Genomic DNA, 22,665 nt, shown 5'->3' with positions numbered 1-22,665 from the left:
ATAATAATAGTCTTTAAAAAACTTACAATGCAGTGATAAATTTCTAAATAGTGTAACTGTTTATGCACATTGTACATATTTAGATTTAATATGCATATGATTATGATTGTCTGCGAGACACTGTATGTATAATGCCAAATTGCTATCATTGTAATCGTTTTACTTGTAAATATACGAAACAGTGTGTATTAATTGCTTTTACAGATGAAGAAGGAGAATTGGACAAAATTGTTCATCAGTTTATCAAAAGGTTTTTTTCTTGTGATGTAACGATGCAAACAACTTTTATTTTTTAAAATTCGATTTGGTTCAGAGCGCAATAACTGTTAGACGGCCCTGTATAATTTATTACGATTAAAAGAAATTAGTTTTGGTAAATATAGATGTTCTGTTTGAAAGACTGTCGAAGAGAAGCACTTTAATGTTTATTTTCAGAGCGTTGTCTCCTCAAAAGTTACTATTAGGGGAGTGCAATTAGAACGAAAATATGCATTGTTTCGGAAAAATTCAAACAAGCTTATATTTTTCTAAAACTTTTTTTGTTAGTTTATATACATGTTAAAGTAAAAAGTTCTACTCGCAGATTTGGCCGCTAATTGTTTATTAATTGTTTAAACAATAACAATTGTTTTATATAAATAATTTTAAAAATATCGTTATATTATCATTTTACTTTGATCATATATGTTTCTATTTTGTTTTGATTATGCTGAATTCGAATATGGCATTGCAATTTGAAAATTATTATACAGAAGCTCTTATACCGTATGTCTGCGTAACTAGGAACCACATGGAAAACTTTTTTATTATTAATTTTACGAAAAAAAGTTATTCTTCATAAAACGCTCTGGATAGCCAAAAATCTAAAACTCAACCATCAGATATCAAATTTTATCAATTTTATACGAGTTATGTCAAAAATATGAATTTCGTTAGAGTAAAGTATCTTTAAAAAAATGCTATTATGAAAAGTTGTTTGAAATTAAAAACTATGTTTAAATATACAATTACATCATTCTAATCGAAAAAAAAATCAATTTTTTCTTAAATTACGAATACTCATCATCATTTTATTACAATTATGATAACTATTTTATTATCACTTTTCTTGTCTAAAATCTAAGATACGACCATCAGATATCAAACTTTTTTAATTTTATACGAGGTATGTAAAAAATATGAATTTTTCTTAAGAGTTAACTGCCTTTATTATTCACAATATTTTAATTAGAAGGATGTAATTGAACACTAAAACAAATTTTTTAATTCCAAACAACTTTTCTTACTAACAATTTTCGATATTGTGAAACGTAACGGTACTTTACTCTTGAGTGAAATTCAAATTTTTTGGCATACCTCGTATAAAATTAATTAAATTTGATATTTGATGATTGCATCTTAGATTTACGATGTAGAGTATTTTATAACGAATAACTTTTTTTCGTAAAAATGATAATAAAAAAGTTATCAATATGTTCCAAGTTACGCAGACATACTGTATAAGAGCTAAAAAAATGTTTTTTTGCTGAACATTTATTATTGTTGAAGCTTATTATTAAATGTAGTTTAGGTAAGTTTTACAGAAAAAAGTTTTGATCACTTTGTATAAACATTTTTTAGCTGGTAATTTTCGGTTTTTGTATTACATTTTTGTTATCTTTCTTAATTTTCTCAAAAAGAAATAGTTTATTTCATTTCTAAAGTAAAATAATTTAGTGCATTTTAAAGACTACATCCTAAGCTTTAAAAAAGCACTTATAAAACTGTAATAGATCTGTTCAAACTTGAGTAATACCGTCTTAAAGTGGTGGTAATTCTATAAAACTACGAAGATTTCAAAAATTACATTTTTTGAGACGTCATATCATTTGAATTACATTTTTGAGATTGTTTTTAATGAAACATCATTTCGTAAGATGCTTGAAAGGTAAGTTGTGCAAAATTGAGGGTTTTATAAGAAAAATTGTATTAGTTACACATTTTTAAATCATTTTCAAACAAAATTCATGTAAGGCTCACTTTCCGCCCACACCGTACTTATGCCCATACATTTTATTTCGTTTTATTATAACCATAAGATAGTTTAAATATTCTTCTTTAATGTTCAATTTGTATAATTTTATTTGATCCATTAGTTAAGAATTACATTAAAATAACTTAACCGTGCACTTCGCCGTACGCTAGTTTACAGTGCGCCAATGTTTGTGAGAAGGGTGACTTTAGCGTTATAAATAAAAAATTATAGAAGATACAGATTTAATTTTAGAAAATTCTTTATATAAGATTTTTTTTGTAAAATTTTCTGAATTTTTCAATGGTCAAGTCAGTTTTTTTCTAAAATTTATATTTTCGGGGTTATTTAAAAAAAACATCTAATTTCGTAGTTCATTTGTTTAATAAAAAACGAAGCACCCACTTTTTGAGTAGAACTTTTTGATATGTTGGTTTATTAAACATTTCTTAATGAAATTACAAAAAGTTCTATCTTGTTTGATTTTTTCCGAAGTGAAAATATATATGCACTCCCCTATATAAGAACTTTGTTTTTAAACAGCGTCTGATAACTTTTTTCTATTGGTCTAATTAAATCGTACAATATCTCCTAGCGTTGGATCGTTGAGAAATAAAATCTTTCGAGATTCACTTTTCGCCTGGTCAACAAGGAGACCGGTGGAGTTTTACCGGCTTTTGAACTGTATTTAGGCTTTTGTAGTGTATTTTATAAAACTATATTTTTCTGTTTGTAGAACTCTAATTTCTGCGTTACACGTGTGGCTGGACAGTTACCCTGAAGACTTCAAAGATCCGCCCAATCATCCTGCCCTTCGTCAGCTGCTCCACTTCTGTGAAGAATATCTACCTTCTACTGAGCTAGATGCCAAAGTACGACATAGGATAGAAAGGTAACTATAGACTTTCTATATTTCAACAAGATATTATATTTTCGCAATAATAATTAATTAATTAATAATAATAATAGTCTCCCGTTTTATACCGCTCACGTGACTTTGGGAGTATAGCAGGGTAGTCTGCTATATCTAGGGCCTACGGTATACAAGGAAGGTAATAGGGCCAGTGCTACGCTTCAACCGCCAATTATTACCCCTGGTTTTACCCAAGGTACTCATTGTATTCAGGCTGAGTCGACCTGGGGCCTATAAACATTTTAAAAATGTCTAGTTCTTGCCGGCGGTAGGATTTGAACTCCGGATCACCGGCACGCGAGCCAAGCACACTACCGCTTAGCTACGCCGGCCCGCATTAATTAATTAATTACTCTTCTCAATAATGTAATATGTACTTCCACTTCCAGAATCTTTCTGGTCCATCTACATAATATATCATCCGTCAATCTGGCAACATGTCCGGCTAGAACATTTAGCCATATGCTAAATGCTATTGCTATTCTTTCAACTGCATCCGTGACTCCTGTTCTTCTTCTCATTTATATGTTTGGTACTTTATGATAAATTTGGCATTGATCTTTTCATAGCGTGTTGTGTAACTCTTATTTTATTTATTGTTTCTTTTGTCAGAGTTATTGTTTCCGCACTATATGTAAGAATAGGTAAAACACATTGGTCAAAATCTTTCCTTTTCAAACAAACTGGAATGTTGAAAATGTTGTTCAATCTCTACAAGGCAGGCCATGTGACACCTATCCTTTAGATAGATCTAGATAATTGTAAGCTATTACATGGTCGATGCTATGGCTTTGATTTTGAATTTTATCGCTTACTATTAGGTTGGTCATAAATTCTGTCTTTGAGGTGTTAATTTTAAGACCAATTATTTTTGGCGCTTCATACAGCGTTTCCATTGGTGCTGATTTTAATTCCTTGATATTCGCTGATGATTTCTTCTAATTCCTTTGTATTGCCATTTCTTTAAACATATCCATTTAATCTTTTATTTTTAAAATTAACTAACATTATTCATTATCGAAATTATCAAATTTTCAACAAGAATTAGAACAATCGAGCAATATTAACCCCATATTGCATAGCGTTGCTTTAAGGCAACACCAAAATTAACTTCCGTTAGAAAACTAACCTTTAATTATTAAGTGAATTTAAACTGCATGTTGTGTTCTGAAAGATACATTCTATCTATGTAATTACGCAAACTCCTACGTCATTATGTCAAGCCAAGTTTTCGCGCCAAAAGTTGGCGGGCGTTGAAAGGCGTGTGTTACAGGGTGTCTGCCTAACTTGGAACCATATGGGAAACTTTTTTAATATCAATTTTACGAAAAAAAGTCATTCTTTATAAAGTGCTCTGCATAGTCTAAATCCTAAGATGCAATCATCAGATATCAAATTTTGTCAACAGTATACGAGGTATGTCAAAAAATATGAATTTCACTCAAGAGTGTAAATCGATTCTGTGGAAATCGGAGTAACAGAAATGAAAATGTTATAAGACCAGTGCCAGATGATTCTGATGACAGTAAACAAAACCTGCTTGTACAAAACCTATTTTTGTAAAACAAAAAGTGCATTACCTATTCCGACGCGGAAAGGTAATGTACCTACGACAAATGAAATAAAACAACCAATAGCATACTTTACTAAATTTTTTGATGACGAGTTGATTGGAACTCTTATAGAGCAGTCAAATTTATATAGTATTCAACTAAGTCCAAATAAGCCACTTGGTGTAACAAAAAATGAAATTGAACAATTTATTGGTATGTCATGCTACACGTCTACCTATATAAACTACCGCAACAACCAATGTTTTGGAATCCAAAAACGAGGATTACCCAAGTAGCCGATGTAATGTCTGTGAATCAATTTGAGGCTATAAAAAAATATTATGAGCGAGAATACTAGACAACCATCTAACTAAATAATCTCCATATTATGACTATTCATACAAAATAAGACCGTTGATCACTAAAGTGAACGAAGTATGTTCTACAATTCCCCTTGGAGAGTTCTTGTCAATAGATGAACAAATTGTTCCTTTCAAAGGAAGAAGCAGTATAAAGCAGTGTAATCCAAAAAACACCGAAAAAGTGGGGATACAAAATTTTTGTTTTATCTGATAAATGTAGTTTAATTGCATATTGTTGCTTACAGTACACATTCCTAATTTTCAAAAAAAGGGGGGCCGACTCAAAAATTAAATTATGGGATCATTTATGTTCATAATTAAAACAAGGTAAAACGAAAAAAACATTTTTAGTTTGCATATTTAAAATTTATGCAATATAGGGTTAAATTTTATATTATGTTTTTAGGTATACTAGGGAAACCCAAGTAGATCCTCTATTAGCACCTCCTCCTGCATTCGCCATGCGCTCCCTAGCGGCTGGATGGAGGATGTATAAATTACCAGATGTACCTGTGCGCCATTTTGCTGAACAGCTTACAAGAATGGACGTGGTATGTATAAAAATTTTGCTTTTTGAAAATGAAAATGAAATACATTCGAACCACCCATCACAAACGGTGGGCGCCAATGTATAACATTCAAACTACCACAGAAAGTTAGGAGGTTAATGTGTAACAATACAATAAAACTCCAACTAGCTATAGGAGCTAAATGTCTAGCTCAGTCACTCAGGTAATAAAACATAAAATTTACCAAACTTATAATATGTAATATGTTACTTTTTACACCACTATAGACTGGGAATTGGGATTTGACATTTTTTTAAACTAAATTGATGTTGCTCTGAAAATACAAAGAAACAACAATAAGTCCAAATTAATATTTGGGACTTTTTTTGTACAATATTAATTCTCGATGTGTCTGGCGTAAAAGCTAAACTTAGCTTTAGTAAGTGTAGTCTTTTTAAATAAACCAATTAGGAAAAAGAAGTAATTTATTCTACAACCAAGAGACGGAGAAAACGGTTTGGGAATTAATACCAAAGCGATAACTTCTTCATTTGGCCTACATCGAGCCGCATTTTTGACCAGCATAAAACTTATGGAAAGTTCTTCAAGATTATTCGCCGACACAACAACAAAAGGATATACTGGGTGAGATAAGTCCATTTATATACCCTTTGTTTCATTATTCTATTTGGCTATCAGTTATTCAAAGACATTAAAATCAATAAATTCTGTGATTCAAAGATATTTTCGTGTTCCAATATCTTTAATAAAAATGGATGAGTTCAAAAAATATAGAAACATTGCTAAGTCTTCTCTTACTCGTATGTACAACTGGTTTATAGCCAAAAAAGACGTAGAATTAGATGTTACCCAGTTCGAGACGCGATTAAGTAGACTTCATTTAATATTTCATGATTATGAAAAAGCACAAAATGAAATCGAATTCCTTGCATCAAATACAGGCAAAGAAGAAAAAGATAGAGAGTTTACAGAAAATCAATATTTCAAACTTGTAAGCGATTTGACCGCTTGTGTTAATAAATTAAAAGCTGCACCTTCTCAGATAAGATCTAGTTCATCCAGTGAGGGTTCTTGTAGTGCTCCAATAGCAGTTCGTCTTCCGGATATAAAAATCTCACAATTCTCAGGTCATATTAGAGACTTTCAATCGTTCATCGAGCTCTTCGATGCGCTCATAGTGAAAAATGAGACATTAACAGATGTCCAAAAACTTGTGTACTTGAAGAGTTATTTAAAAGGTGAAAGCCTTCAACTTATAGATTCATTACCGATAATTAATGAAAATTTTGTAATCGCGTTAAATATTTTAAAGAAGAGATACGAAAACAAATTCACCATAATAAATTCTTATTTGCAAGCAATTTTTGATTGTAATAATATTTCTAAATGTAAGTCAGACACATTAAGAGAATTAATCACTACAATTCAAAAGAATATTTTGTCACTAAAAAATTTGAATTTAACTTCCGAAAATTTATTTGACTTAACACTTATATTCATTCTAAAAAAGAAGTTAGATTTTCAATCGGCTAAGGCATATGAATCTGAGAGGAATCACGATGAAATACCTACTTTAAATCATTTCTTAAAATTCTTAGAAAAACGTGCAGTAATTCTGGAAAATGTTGAAATTTCTAGTCCTAAAACTACCGGAAAAAATTTCTCATCTCATTCGACAATGCATGAGGCAACTTCAAATGGCCAATTTCAATTAATTTGTATCTACTGTAACAAGGAGGGCCATAAAATTTACACTTGCTCTGAGTTTAAAGATAAACAATTTAAGCTAATAATTCTTCTACGTTAATAAATTCTTAATTATTTATGACATTAATTTTAAGAAAGTTTATTTATGACATTTTGTCACTGTCACTTCACTTTATCTTGCTACTAGGTATCTCGACAGCAGATATTGTATGTCGGGATTTCTCTTTACTCATATTTATTTTACGTTAAAAATAGTATATTAAGTATGGAGAACGGTAAGGGTTTCATACCGATCGAAGACAATTGTTTGGAGGAGGAGCGGAGCGACGACTCCAATTATTGTCTGAGATCGGTTACCCTTAACGTTCGACATGCTTATAACGTTTTTTGCACGATTGATACCATTATAAATTATAAAATTAAACATTTTCGTCATATTGACTAGTTTCATTCATTTTATCAAGATAGATACTTTGGTTGTTAGGTAGTAACTAGGGTGCATAACAACAATGGAAAATTGAGTTTTTATTTAGTTGTCAATAATTTTAAGTACAGCTGGTTCCAAAAAAAACTGATACGACTCTTAAAGCGTATTTTGTAGAAAATTGAGCAGTGTACTTTCTTCTTCTTCTTCTTTTTGTTTTTGGTCTCGCTGCAAGGCAATTACCAGCACGATTTATAGGCGATCTTGATGTAGTCTGGCTCTAAGCCATATCAAAATCGCTGACTATGTTCTTGTAAAAAGCTTTTATGAGGTGTGATATAATGAATATGAGTTTAATTATATTTAATTTATTATATTTTGAAGGATAAATACTTATTATTTACATACTGTCACTGTTACTGCCAAATCTTAAAATTGGTCAAATAACTTGAACCTCAAAAAATGGCTGTTTGTTTGTTTATTTTATTATTTGTCTGTTATAATAAATATAATATAATGTCAGACCAATCATACACTGCTCAAAATGATCAAATCTTACTAAGAGTCGTATCAGTTTTTTTAGGAACCAGCTGTACAATTTTGATTATTATAAATTAAAATATGAGCGAAAGTGAATTTGAAGAAATTGAACGGGCTTGGGAAGAAGGGTGTTCCGCAATTATTCCCGAAAAATCCAAAATCCGTTATCAAAATGCCCACCAGAGTTTTAAAAAATGGTGCGAAGGCAAGAATTTAAGAATCGAAGAAAAGACTCTATTGGCATATTTCGTTCAAAGACATATGCAGTTGAAAGCTCCTGGAAGCATCTGGGCAGAATTTTCAATGATTAAATCCTTTAGTTATCCGTTAGTTTTCTTTATTCTTTCAAAAAATAAATTCAAATTAAGAGATTTTTTAACTCGACGGTAAGTGAATTACTTACCGTCGAGTTGGAGTACTTACCGTCGAGTTGGATTACTTACCGTCGAGTTGCTAGTAAATGTCACCTACTGACGTAAAATCTGTCACGGTAAACAGTCAAAAATGATCAATCGTGCAAAAATAAAATAAGATGAATTTTATTATCGACAAGCAAATACTGCCTAAGCCTTACAAAATTTAAAAATGATACTTATGGTATTGTTGTTGAATTCAGTGTTGGATCGCTTGTTGGACTTAGATGATGTAGTTCTCGGCTTCAGATGATGGCTTGGATGTAGGCAAATCTAGATGCTTGCCATGTATTTGTGTTTGGGTAGCCGTTGTTTTTTGAAAAGTAGCTGCAGTTTTATTACATGGCATTGCTATCCGATATGTGAAGCCCCTGAAGTTATCTCATGTCCCTACAACAGGGACAAAATATAAAATTAGGCAAAAAAAAACTAAAACAGAAAATACTTTGTGTTAGCGTCTGAATATGTTTTAAATAAAAATAGCAAATTAGCAAGGATCAAATTAATATAATAATTATTAATAGATTTAGTTAATTAAAAATGAACAAACATTTTCAAATTTCGTTGCAATACGAAACTACAGCCGCATTATATTTTAATTCAATCAGAGAGCACTGCAAGCGCCTCTACCGGTTTCAAGACTTATTAGTCTTTCCCCCCGGTTATTAGAATAACCCCCGGCGTGCAGTCACGATTGTCACAAATTGCAACGAACGAAAAAGTAGAGATGTCCTAGCGACATCTGCTAGAAAAAATTTTGAGTTTTTAATTTTATAGCAAAATTTACAAAACGGTCGTTAGAACAATAATGACATATGCGGCAGAAACACGACCCGACACAACAATAACAAAAGATTGCTAGAAACAGTAGATATGAAAACCCTTACAAAAATCGATGGTAAGACACTATAGGGTAGAGTTAAAGCTACATATATACGATGGAGATGCGGAGATAGAATAGGGCAAAATGTTACGGTAGACCCATATAACTTTGAAATAGTGGAGAGTTTTAAATACCTCGGAGCAACAATCACTGCAGATAAAGATATCACGGACGAGATTGAAGGGATAATTCAGGCAGCAAATAGATGTATGTATAGCCTCCACAATACTATTAAATCTAAGAGCCTAACACGAGCATCAAAGATCAAAATATATAAAACAGTTATTAGACCGGTGCTCATGAATGGGTGTGAGACGTGGACTCTGACCAAAGCAATTGAACGAAAACTTAGATGTTTTGAGAGAAAAATCCTCAGAAGAATCTTTGGACCTTATCACGACCCTAATAGCAATCAATACCGAATGAGAACAAATGCTGAGGTCAAGTAGATGTATGGGGCGAGTGACATAGTCCAAGAAATTAAATCTCAGCGTCTAAGATCGGCTGGCCATGTCCATATATTCCCTAATAACCGTCTTGCCAAACTGATCTGGGAGGAAGCCCCCACAGGAAGAAGGTCCTTAGGACGACCACTAATGCGATGGAGAGACAATATGGTCAGATCTAAGAACAATGGGGCTACCCACTGACCCAAATATCATGGACGACCGTTCAAGATGGAAGCAAGTTGTGCAGTCAGCCAAGACCCACCCCGGAATGTAGTGCTACTGGAAGAAGAAGAAGAAGAATTTAAATAGCCAATGCAGTATAGCAATAGCAATAGCAGCATACGTTAGAATGAGACCCATTTTCAACAGTCGAGACATATTAAAAACAAAATACCGTCTGTTAAAATGCTACATATTCGCAGTTCTGCTCTACGGAATGGAAGCGTGGACACTAACTGTTTCATCTATGAATCGACTTGAAGCTTTCGAAATGTGGTGGTATAGACGCATTTACGTATATCCTGGATTGACCGAATTACTAATGTGGAAGTCCTGCGTAGAATGGGGAAATATTGCAATTCTCATGACCATCAAAACTAAAAATTAGAATATATAGGACATGTAATGAGAAATCAAGAACATTAAAGCCTTCTCCAACTGATTCTGCAAGGGAAGGTAAATGGTAAAAAAGGACCGGGAAGAAGACACATTTCCTGGCTTCAAAATTTACGAAAGTGGTGGTATAACACGACTACCACTGAATTTTTCCGCGCTGCGGTAAACAAAGTCAAGATAGCCATGATGATCGCCAACATCCGGAACGGATAGGCACTTTAAGAAGAAGAAGAAGAAGAATTTGCATGCATTAATAAATAAATATACTATCTTTATGTGGTTTGTAATAACGTTTTTTTTTTCATTTTAGGATTTGTTCAAAAAGCTAGTCCCTCACCAATGCCTCGGCGCCGTATGGTCGAGACGGGACAAGAGCCGATCCCACGAGGCTGCTACAGTTTTAGCTACAGTAAATCAATTCAACGCGGTATCCTTTCGCGTAATCTCTTCCGTTCTAGTCGATTCCTCTCTAAGATTCAGCGATAGGGCAGCCATTATTTCCACCTGGATAGACATCGCACAGGAGTTAAGATTAATCAAGAACTTTTCCAGTCTGAAGGCAATTATCAGCGGGTTGCAGAGTAATCCGATATATAGGTAAGTTGATAAGTTAATTTGGATCAACAATTTGTGTTTAAAAGCTATTCAGTCTCCATTATTTCACGATTTTTGCTCAGGATTTTAACGAACCGCTTCGATTGACATGAAATTTGAAAATCGTGTAGGAAATGTGACATAATTATGTCAGATACTGTTTTCAGCTCCCGGCCTAACAGACCCGAGTTGTTTACCAAGTAACCTTTTTTATGATTTATGATGTTCTATTCCTTGTCGACTTTTAGTAAATTCTTACTTGTTTCTTGTCAATACTATTCGAGATGTTATTTATTTCTAGAACATTGAATGTTGTATAAATAGTAGGTTTTTGTAATTAGCAGGGCAGTTGTGAATTTGAATACGTCGGTGTACTTTGATTTGTAACGGGCGCGGTATATTTAGAATTTGTAATTAATAAATTATTCGGTTTAGTGTAATAAATAAATTAGATATCGTAGTTTGGAAAATAAAGGATATACATTCAGTGTTTTTCATTTGTTTAGATGTAAGGTATTAAAAATAAATAAAGTCAACTAAAACTAAACATTAGTGCCTAAAAGATCATAGAAAAGTCTTTGTAACAGAAACATAATAATAACAATATGTAAGTATTACGAGCCTAGTAGGCCAATGGTTTGATGTACTATTCTTTTCCACTCCCTTTTGTCAGTTGCTTTTCTTTCTCTGTTCGTTACGTTAAGTCTTCTTATATCTTCTTTAACTTAATTGTTCCATCTTCACCTCGGTCTTCCTCTTCGCCTTTTGCCTGCCAATGCACTGGATAGTACCATTCTGGGAATTCTAGATGGAATCATTCTTTGCGCATGGCGCAACCATGCGCTTTGCCGTTGCGCCTTAATTACCGCTAATATGTATGTTATTGGGTTTTTACTGTATTAATAGTTTTCTTCTTTTAACTCGATCGAAAGCCTGTTTAAAATCAATGAAATGAACCATCCCGTCTTTATTTTATTCATAACTTTAGCCTGTATTTGTCGTAGTAGAACTGACCCACAGTACTTCTGCCTTTTCTGAACCCACACTGATATTCTCTTATGGTTTTATCATCATTCGTTGTTGTTAATCTATTCTTAAGATTCATAGCCAATATTTTATACTGTATGTTGAGCAGCGCTATGCCTCGATAATTCTGACACTCAGCCATATTTCCTTATGAATAAAGCATAGTATTGCTTCTGTCCAGTTCTTAGGTAGTGTTTCCCATTGTACAGTTTTCGGCTGTTGTCCTCGTTTCTCATTTTTTATCCCTATAAAAAGCATGTCAAAGAATAAAGAAAATCTTTTGAGTCTAATTTGTAATTTGCTATGAAAATGTACAGATTTTAGAAAAATAACAGAGCTATAACAAAATATGTATATTGGAGATGATTCACATAGAGATCAAAATTATATCAATAAGACCAATATAAAAGATTTCTCCAATATATATCACAATTTACTATTTTAATTGGGAAACAGGCCACAATTTAACTTGAAAAATGATTTTATTGACTTTTCGACTTCCACTTAGGACGTCGTTATCAAAATACGTTAAATCAAAAGTCAATAAAATTATTTTTCAAGTTAAATTGTAGCTGATTTCCCAATTAGAATAGTAAATTACATAAATGCCAGAAAGAAATAGCTTCAGAACATTATATATCACAACTTAATAAGCTGAATTTGTTTTGTAAATATTTACCTTACATTACATCAATAAGATCAAAAAAATGTGATTGGTTATTTTATTTTATTGTTGTTACTTTTATTTTTGTGTATCTATAATAACCATTCTGTTATATTTTAGGCTACAGAGAACATGGCAGTCAATACCAAAAGACAAAATCGAACTCTTCGACGAATTGGCTCGAATATTCAGCGAAGACAACAACCAGATGACCCAACGAGAGCTACTCATGCGCGAAGGTACTGCGAAATTCGCAGATACGTTCGGAGAAAATGACAAGCATTTGCAGAAAGTTTTCCAAAAGCAAAATCATCACGTGGCTAACATCTCTTTCGGCACCATTCCTTATTTGGGGACGTTCCTTACGGATCTCACTATGATAGACACTGCCATCCCGGACGCTATAGCGGAGGGGCTGATTAATTTCGATAAGAGGAGGAAGGAGTTCGAGGTGCTAGCTCAGATTAAATTGTTACAAGGTATGTAAAAATTATGCACAACTTTTTATTTTTTGAGTGACAGAAAGAGTGATACAAGGTTGTGTATCTTCGCCATTATTATCCAATGTATATGTACTTCATATAGCGCGTATGGTGGTACGGGGGTTGTTACCCCCGATGATGGGGTTGATTAAGTTGAAACACTAATTACCGGAATATATTTATTTAAGTCACTATGTACGACAGTAACTAGTTGGTGTAAGGGATGGACAACTCTAACCACGTCGGTTTCTGAAGTATGAAGAACTCTTTACTTTCTCTATATCTATAAATAAATCGTAATTGTTTGTTATGATTGACTATACTTGAATGTGACCGTGAATTACTAATAGCAGCATAATTGCTGACTTCAGTGTTTTCAAAATGCGTGGCCTAGATTACAAAACCAATGTCACCTATTTACGAAATCCAAACAATGCATGTAAATAATATTTGCTTAAGACTTTTAAAAATTAAATCGATATGGATTAATTTTTATTTTTTGGATGCTAATATAAATCCTTTACACGCGCATCGGAAAAATTAAATCCACCTTCAAGCGTATGGAGGCTTTTTTAAAGAACCACAACCTCTCTATTGGTATAACAGTAAGAATGCTGCGATGATACGTCTTCTCGGTCCTTTTTTATGGTGTTAAATCGTGGACCTTGAACCTAACGAAGATATGTGAAGAAAATTGGAAGCATTTGAGATGTGGCTATATCGGAGAATTCATAAAATCCCGTGGACTGACCACCACCAAATCTTGAAAGTTAGAATACTTTGGACACATTATATGAAATGAATCTAGATATGCCCTCCGACAAGCCATCCTGTAAGGAAAAATATTTAGAAAGCGAGGTCCAAGAAGAAGAAGAACATCCTAGTTGAAGAACCACAGAACCTGGCGGAACACAACATCTGTGCAGCTTCTCCGCGCTGCTGCAGATAAAATAAAGATCTATGGACTTGGTATATTTTTTTTTTGAAGAGGAAGCCTTAGAGTCTTTAAACTTGGTACATGGGTTCCTCTAAGTACAGGGTGTCTGCGTAACTTGGAACCATATGGGAAACTTTTTTAATATCAATTTTACGAAAAAAAGTTATTCTTTATAAAATGCTCTGCATAGCCTAAAACCTAAGACGCAAGCATCAGATATCAAATTTTATTAACAGTATACGAGGTATGTCAAAAAATATGAATTTCGCTCAAGAGTAAAGTGCCTTTATATTTCAAAATATCGAAAATTGTCACTGAGAAAAGTTGTTTGTAATTAAAAATTATGTTATAATCTGCATTTACACTTCTCTAAGTGAAAATTTTTTTTTAAATTTTCCTCAAATCACGGACCCTCAACATCACTTTATTTATGATAGCTCCGTTATTATTGATTTTACGAAAAAAAAATTATTCTTCATAAAACGTTCTGCATAGTCTAATAACTAAGATAAAATTATAGGATATTAAATTTTGTCAATTTTATACGAGGTATGTCAAAAAATATGAATTTCGCTCAAGAGTAAAGTACCTTTATTTTTCACAATACAGTGGAACCTGCTTAATTCGAACTTCCATAATTCGAAATCTTCTTTAATTCGAATTTTTATTATTATATTATTATATTATATTTTGGATAATTCGAACTTTTCTACTATCTTTTCTGAATATCTTAGAATCTTTTGTCATTACTGAGAAACTAAATTCCAAAAAGCAGCTAAAAATTTCGGATCTCTTTGGAAAAAATAAAGTCGGTCTTTTTTATAGCTTGCAAATGTTTTAATTGGTATTTTTGGCCAAATTTTGTTGGCCCATTGTTTTCGGTTGACAAAACTCGGACAAGAATAGGAACAAAAACACCTCCAGCGATAAAAATGATCAAATACTGTTTTTTGCTGATCAACTACTGATATTTATCATACTCTGCAGATATTTTTGTAGGTAATCCTTGTTTTTGTAGATTTATTTTTTAATTCGAATTTTTGGATAACTCGAATTTTTTTAACGGTCCCCTGAGATTCGAATTATCCAAGTTTCACTGTATTAAAATTTGTTATTATAAAAAGTTGTTCAGAATTAAAAACTATGTTTCAATATGCAATTGAATTCTTCTAGTTGAAATATTGTGAACTATAAAGGTATTTTACTCTTGAGCGAAATTCATATTTTTTGACATACCTCGTATAAAATTTAAAAAAAAATGATATCTTATGATTGCATCGTAGTTTTTTGACTATTCAGAAATTTTTATAAAGAATAACTTTTTTTCGCAAAATTAATAATAACTGAGTTATCATAAAATAAAAATGATGTTGGGTATCCCTAATTTGATGAAAATTTTCAATTTTTTTTTCAATTAAAAGAGTGTAAATGCATATTATAACATAATTTTTAATTACAAACAACTTTTCTTAATAACAATTTTTGATATTGTGAAATATAAAGGCACATTACTCTTGAGCGAAATTTATATTTTTGGACACACCTCGTATACTATTGATAAAATTTTATATCTGATGACTGCAAATTAGGTTTTAGACTATGCAGAGCACTTTATGAAGAATAACTTTTTTTCGTAAAATTGATATTAAAAAAGTTTCCCATATGGTTCCAAGTTACACAGACACCCTGTATAAAGAAGAAATCTATTGAGTATGGTGTTGTATCTGGATCAACAGTTTTTTTCTTGTCATATTATTGAGCATTTCTTTTTTTTTTTTCAAGTAAATGTTCTAGCTAATTTAACCAAGTCTTGAAAACTTGATTTATAGGTTCATTTTGGTTCCACTTGGTCAAAAGAGAACCGTATGGAATTTGAGACAATAGGCCATCCAAAAAAACCTCTTGATTCTGGGCTCATGGCTCTTACTCGTCTTTGCATATTCTTATACTCTTCCCTTTCGTGAAGGAAGAGTTTTAGAAACTGTATAGGTTTTCTTCTTTGTAAAAAGGCCTCTTGAATCTGGATCACTATTTTTCTTTTTCTTGTATTCTTAAATCTTTTCTTTTTCTTTAAGGGTTGTTCCTGGAGACTTGAAATCTGGTTCATAAGTTCTATGTGGTCAAAAGATGGATTCTTATTTATGTAGGATTCTTTAAAGACAATCGTAATAAGAGTCCGTATGAGTCTTAACAGTTTTAATTAACAAAATAGACAATTAAATTATAGATACTATTAAGATGACGAAATGTAAAAGTGTTTGTGTAATTGCGAACAAAATTTTACGTGTTCTTACAAAAATAAATGTATTTGGAAATAATTGCGTCTAATGAATATTATAACCGGCTTGTCATAATACCCGTCTTAAAGCGTCTCTAAGTTGCGTATTTTTCGATTATCCCAAATAACACGTCCGTCGAGGTTCTGATGTTAAAATCGACTAACTGTATTGATTCCCACACTAACCAAAACCGTCTATGTTCTTTCCCTCTTCATGCATAAAACCGAAACTATTAAAAATCTACTGCAATAAATTTCTCTCATAGTGGCGAATGTTATTCTTATGTCTTAAAGATTCAAAGTTAAAAGTAGTTCGCACCGGCTGCGGCTGGGCTTTCGTAGTAATCCCAATCCGTTCCACCCATCTGGGCCAACGTAGGTCCGTATGTGTGAGGCTCTTATTTCGTGCTCGACTTAAAATTTAAGATAAAATATTTACAATTCTACATTTATATGTTTTTTCTTGTAGCGGAAGTCCTAGTCTTTAAACTTGGTACATGGGTTTCTCGTAGCACAAAGAAGAACCCTATTACGTTTAGGCGATAAGTCTTCTTCTCCTTTTCATACTGTATGCCTTTTCAGGCGTAGGTCTGGGGTTTCTGGTCTACTTTTATTAACTTCTTCAATTCTTCCACTTTCTATTCTTCTACGAATGAGTCACTAAAGTCACAGTTTTTTTTTGTGATATACCAGCGGCACACCAAATAGAGCATCGTAACATAGTCCATTAAAATGTTACATTTTTTAGGCCGTACCTTGCATTTCTTAGAGGAGTCAATTTTATTTCTTTAATGTGTAGGGGGATCAGTAGAAGCTTAAGTTCAAGTTTTTGGGGTCGCCATCCTTGTCCCCCGGTCGCCATCTTGGAAATGGTGTGCAAAGGGGTTTCGCGCTATATCTCGTAAACTACCAACCCTACGGAAAATCTAATTAAACATAAAATGTAGCAAATTAAATTTTCCACAATTTTGTTTCTATTACTTTTTATCGTCAAGTGACCAACAAAAAAGATATAACCAAAAATATGTAAAAATTTTTTAACAAGTTTCCTTTTGGATGTTATAACTTTTTTTCAGTTCATTTTAAAATAAAATAACATTAAAGCAATTTTGTAGAGGGTTTTTCAGCGAACAATTTCTACTATAAAGTTGTTTAATTCTATTTATTTATATAGGTTTTACAGCGCTCCAAACTTGACCAGATTCTCGAATGCTCATAGGGATACAATAAAAACAAAAGTTAGGCTTACTTTTCTATCTATATATATTTTTTATTCATACAATTTATTATGATTTTAACATTTCTATGCTATTATTAATCTGTTTTTGACCTTTCTTCCCACTATAAAACTTATAACTCTAAGCATATATAGAAAAGGCCCAAGAAGTTGTTTGAGGACAAATTCGCCGCTTCAGAAGAAGAATGACGCAACCGCAAAATGCAAAATTCTTAAGCAGAGCAAAAAAACGATTTTTGATATCAAAATCATAAAGTATGATAAAAATTAGCCATTCACCACACCGTTGTCAGGATCTCGAGATATAAGCCTTTTTTGGGGGTGCCGCTTGTATATGAAGTAACATAACTTTTTTCCTATTATATATTTTGACTTAAAATTTTCCAAAAAACTTCTTCATGAACTATATTTTATTGTTGTGTTGGTTAAAATTATAAACTAAAAAGTTTGTCACTCAACTTTTTTAAGTAAACATGAAACTAACGAAATATGATGACAAAATGTTAATAAATTAACAACTCCTTTTTTAATGTGTTTAAACATTTTGGACAAATTTCATTGTTATCTACGTGCTTCAAAGATGACACAGTAAAATTTTTAAAAGGAAATATTTACAGCGACCAAAGATACAGCGAGGTAAATTTGAAAAATCATCAAAATTGATTTTTGGCATTTTTGTATAAAATTTATTTTTTTAACATGTTCCACCAACTCTAGATAAAAATAAACTTCATATTCGGATTCAGCGACCTCTAAAACATAAAAATAGACCAAAATTGATCATTCACCTTAAATTTGATTTTCGTGGTTGGCATAACGGTTAATGCCGCTCGTCTAATATATAGATAGAAAAGCAGGGCCGGACTGGCGCCTAAAAAAGGCGCCAACCCAAATCCTAAAAAAGGCGCCAACCCAAATCCTAAAAAAGGCGCCAACCTAATCTCTAAACAAAGGCGCTAAACCTCCCTTCTTTACATGAAACTTTTTTCAAATCCTAGCGCATGTAAAGTAAATAAGTAAATATTACTTGTGATTTTTTTAAATTTAATTTTAATTAAAATCCATAAAGTAATTTCCTATTTTTGTTGGGAATAGTAAATTATATTAAGATACTCTAAAAATATAGCTTCAGTTTCCCAGTATCCCTTTAACTCCGTTGAATTTTTTGGTGCTCTGTGGAGACTCCAAACAAATTTTTGAAAAATTTGAGTAATTTTTCAACCGCTTCTACAGAGGAATTTACTGGTTCAAAAACATTTAACAAAAATCATGATTGGTGTTCAATAGAAGTCACTTTTTGAAATTTTTCAAATTTTTAGAGCGCTATGAAACTCTATATAATAGAAGAGCAAACCTCGATAAAAAATCCGCAACCACACGGTGTCAGACGATCCGTGCCTGAGTGGTGAATGACCTAGGTCAGACGACAGCAAACGGAGCCCTCGAAGAACTGACGAAACCCTTTGAAATTCAAGCCTTAGCGTGGGCAAGGGCGCACTGCCTCGCCGGACAGTATAATTCGCCCCTACTCGTGGGAACTATATGGATAAGTATTTAATCACGTAGGAAAAAATAAAACAAAATGAAGGGACAATTGAGCGAGTTACCAGTGGTGATGCAGCTGGAACAAGCTATGAAGGAGATGATAATATGATGTTCATAAGTAGTGAAGAGAACAAAGGGTAAGTACTCAGCGAAGAAGAAAAGAGGAAGGAGCAGACTTCAGAAAAAGGGGATCTGTTGAAAGAATTCCGGTCAGGGACCTGAAAAAGACGGATCATTCAGCGGAGGCAACCTTGCAAAGGAGCTGAAAGGATAATTAGTGAAACTAATGTTCGACCATACAAATGCGAAAATCAAAATCAAGAATGTGGTAAAAACCTTAAAAGAGTCACCGAAGACATGGAGGGCACTTTCAGAGAAGTCGCCCCACACAGAAGAGAAGTCGCCTGTGTGTCCACACAGAAGAAGAGGTCTTCCCCCAATAACTTGTGAAAGAAAGAGACAAATGATCGCAACGGTCCTGAACTCAGGGGAAAGAGGCTTTGAAAAAATTAACGACACTATAAAGTCGAGTTGGAAGATGATCACTTTACTCTACGGCCGCTAAACCGAGAAGAGGAAATAAACTTGCAGGCGACTTAGTAGTGGTCTTGGAACCTGGGCTGTTAGGTGAGGGGGAAAGGTCCCACGACTTGATCAGGAAAAACCGAAATTGGTTGTATGTACAGGAGATACATACAGATCAGGAGAGATACCTCCAACTTAATTATATGATTACAATTACAAGGTAGAGTCAGAAAAAAGAGAACCGGGGAAACGTCAGAATATTTTTATGGTCCCTGTAGAGAAAGGTGTGACGGAAATGGAAAGGGACAAGACGCTACTGGCAATCATTTCTAAAGTGTGGGAAGACATGGAGACACTGGAGACTAGAGAGGCGTCCCTAAGAGTATAGAGGAGGCTACAGAGGTAGGAACCTCAAGAAGCTCCTGGAAGTCGTCTTTATGGGTATGGACCTTCACCTCGCGCTGGAGGAGTATGAACGTAGTGACGCAGAAGGTGATCGTGAAGGGAAGTCGAAAATCCTACGCAGAGTAATCCTCAAGCTAAACTAAAGTAGTGCAGACACGAGGAAGAGTCCAATTGGCGTCAAAAGCGCAAAGAAGACTAGGAACGGGACCTAAACCTCGAAGTGGCACGGAAAGAACAGGCTGAGCCTCTAAAGAAGACAATCGTGGCCCGCACGGAGGGAAACGTAATAGAGAACGTCCGGGACTGTCAGGACCAGTGAGACATATTTGATATAGACAGGGATATCACAAAGGAAGAAATCCTGAGACAGGTTCGAAGGTATACCGGCAGCAGAAAATCTCACACATCAAGCCTACGTTCGGAGAGAAGTAATAGTGAATCCTTTCTGGACATCTCGCTGGTTTCAACGTCACTTCTAAATACGGTCATAATTTGGACTGTTTTTTAAGAAGAATCGCTCAGTTTACATAAGTATATCAGTTTTGAACTAACGAGCAAACGGAAGAAATGGGAAGATGGGGATATCGATCTAAAAAGGTTTTTTAATGAGGAGGTTTTTTAGAAGGATGCTTTCGGCACAGTATATAGAGGTTCCACAGTAAAACCACTCCTCTGTCGGCGCTTTGATCTCAAGAAGTAATACCGGCAGTACGCCATTGGTAATTCACCAGTGGTGGATGCGGGTTTTCCCTGTTAAAACCCGCACGTTTCTGTGCGACTAGCAATGCGAGAGTGGGGCAAAAGCGACTAAGAACATTGCGCGGTCGCCATGCGCGACTACAGATTTTACTTCCAATTTTTCGGAGAGTGGTTCTACTGTCCCTCTTTATACTGTGCTTTCGGCTTGATTGGTCAGAGATGCGAGGATATGAGTAACATAAACCGTGCTATTTTCGAGCTATGTGTGTTAAATTTTGTTGTATAGTCGGCTCTGAAATTCGCTAGAAAATTTAAACCGAATATAACAAAATTCAGTTTTGCAACATTTTGTGAATCCAAGTCCTCTGATATCAACAAAACCGTAATTTAGTCCAGACAAATTAATATATTTTTTTACCAACAAATATGAGATATTTTAACCAAATAGCGTTTCAAAAATGATGTGTATAATAATTTTAATTCGGTTTCTCTAATGAAATTGGGAAATGAAATTTTTGTCCTTAAAAGTAGAAAAAAAGTTAAATTTGTCTTGCTTAATAATTTACTCTTTAATAATTTTAACTGTACTAATATGCAAGTTGACTACTAATGATTAATTGGATGTTACAATATCGGCAAGCTCTTATTTTTAAAGGCGGCGTATCGAATTTCTTAACATTTATACCAAACATTGAAATGGCCACTTTTTGCACATTCTGACAAAGTTGCGTTTCTACTATGCCCACTGGCTTCATTGTGTAAGATTGTAGGGCGCACCAATCCTATATGTATAATGTAGTTTATTGAGCGTAGAAGACTGCACTCAGATTTTAGGCCAATTGTAAGATGTAACACTCTTATATTGTAATAGAAAGAGCGGATATTGATACCTACGAAAGGCGCCTGAATCGTAAAATTGGTCTTCGACGGCGCCGCGCGTCGCATCTAAGCTATTTGATTATGTATTATCTAATACCTGATACAAGGTTACAAGTTGTATTTTGTTGTACCCACTGGCTTCGTTACTTAGGATTCTGGGCACAACAATCCTATATGTATAATGTAGTTATGGAGCGCAGAAAACTACACATATCTATTATAGGTTAATTGTGGGATGTAACACTGTTTGTATCAAGTATCAGATAATCAAATGGCTTAGATTCAACGCGCAGCTCCCTCGAAGATGATTTTTATAAGTAGGTAATATAAACAGCGGAAATTGATACCTACGAAAGGCGCCCATCACGTAAAAATTATCTTCGAGGGCGCTGCGCGTCGTATCTAAGCTATTTATTACATTTATTACAATAGAACAGCAGATTTTGATACTTACAAAAGGCGGCAGAATCTAAAAATGATCTTCAAGGGCGCTGCGCGTCGTATCTAAGTTATTTATTATAACAGAAACAGCGGAAATTGATACCTACGAAAGGCGCCCAAATCGTAGGAATGGCTTTCGAGGTCGCCGCGCGTCGTATCTGTGCTATTTTATTCTGATACCTGATACAAGTTATATTTTGTTGTACCCACTGGCTTTATTATATAGGTTTCTGTAGCAGTTTATGTTTCTTCATTAAGTAAAAACAGTTTTTAGGGTAATTTTGCCGCCTAATTTTTGTGTAAAGATTAAAAAAAAATTTTCAGCGTTTAATTTTTTTAATGGATAGATACTAACGGAGGTAAAAGGCGCACCGGCCCGCGGGCCGGTGGGCCGGCGGCCCAGTCCAGGCCTGTAGAAAAGCATTATTTTTCTACGAGAATTCGAGAATCTGGTCAAGTTTGGAGCGCTGTAAAACCTAGATAATAAATAAAATTAAACAACTTTATAGTGAAAATTGTTTATTGAAAAATTCTCTACAAAATCGCTATGATG

General features: G+C 33.6%; 1 protein-coding gene across 5 annotated transcripts in view; it reads left to right on the top strand.

Annotated features, from left to right (window-relative positions):
* LOC114328226 (ral guanine nucleotide dissociation stimulator-like 1) overlaps positions 1-22,665 on the top strand; it is a 417,649-nt gene that overhangs the window by 378,083 nt on the left and 16,901 nt on the right. For all 5 annotated transcript variants that reach the window (XM_028277060.2, XM_028277053.2, XM_028277020.2 and 2 more), the window contains exons 4-7: positions 2,748-2,903; positions 5,246-5,390; positions 10,711-10,997; positions 12,805-13,163. In XM_028277060.2, the coding sequence (XP_028132861.1) occupies positions 2,748-2,903; positions 5,246-5,390; positions 10,711-10,997; positions 12,805-13,163 (947 nt within the window). The remainder of the gene's footprint in view (positions 1-2,747; positions 2,904-5,245; positions 5,391-10,710; positions 10,998-12,804; positions 13,164-22,665) is intronic.

The sequence above is a fragment of the Diabrotica virgifera genome, chromosome 7 (assembly GCF_917563875.1).
Source record: "Diabrotica virgifera virgifera chromosome 7, PGI_DIABVI_V3a".
Classification (NCBI taxonomy): Eukaryota; Metazoa; Arthropoda; class Insecta; order Coleoptera; family Chrysomelidae; genus Diabrotica; species Diabrotica virgifera.
The sequence above is the reverse complement of the archived record's forward strand: the minus strand, read 5'-3'. Positions and strand labels throughout refer to the sequence as shown.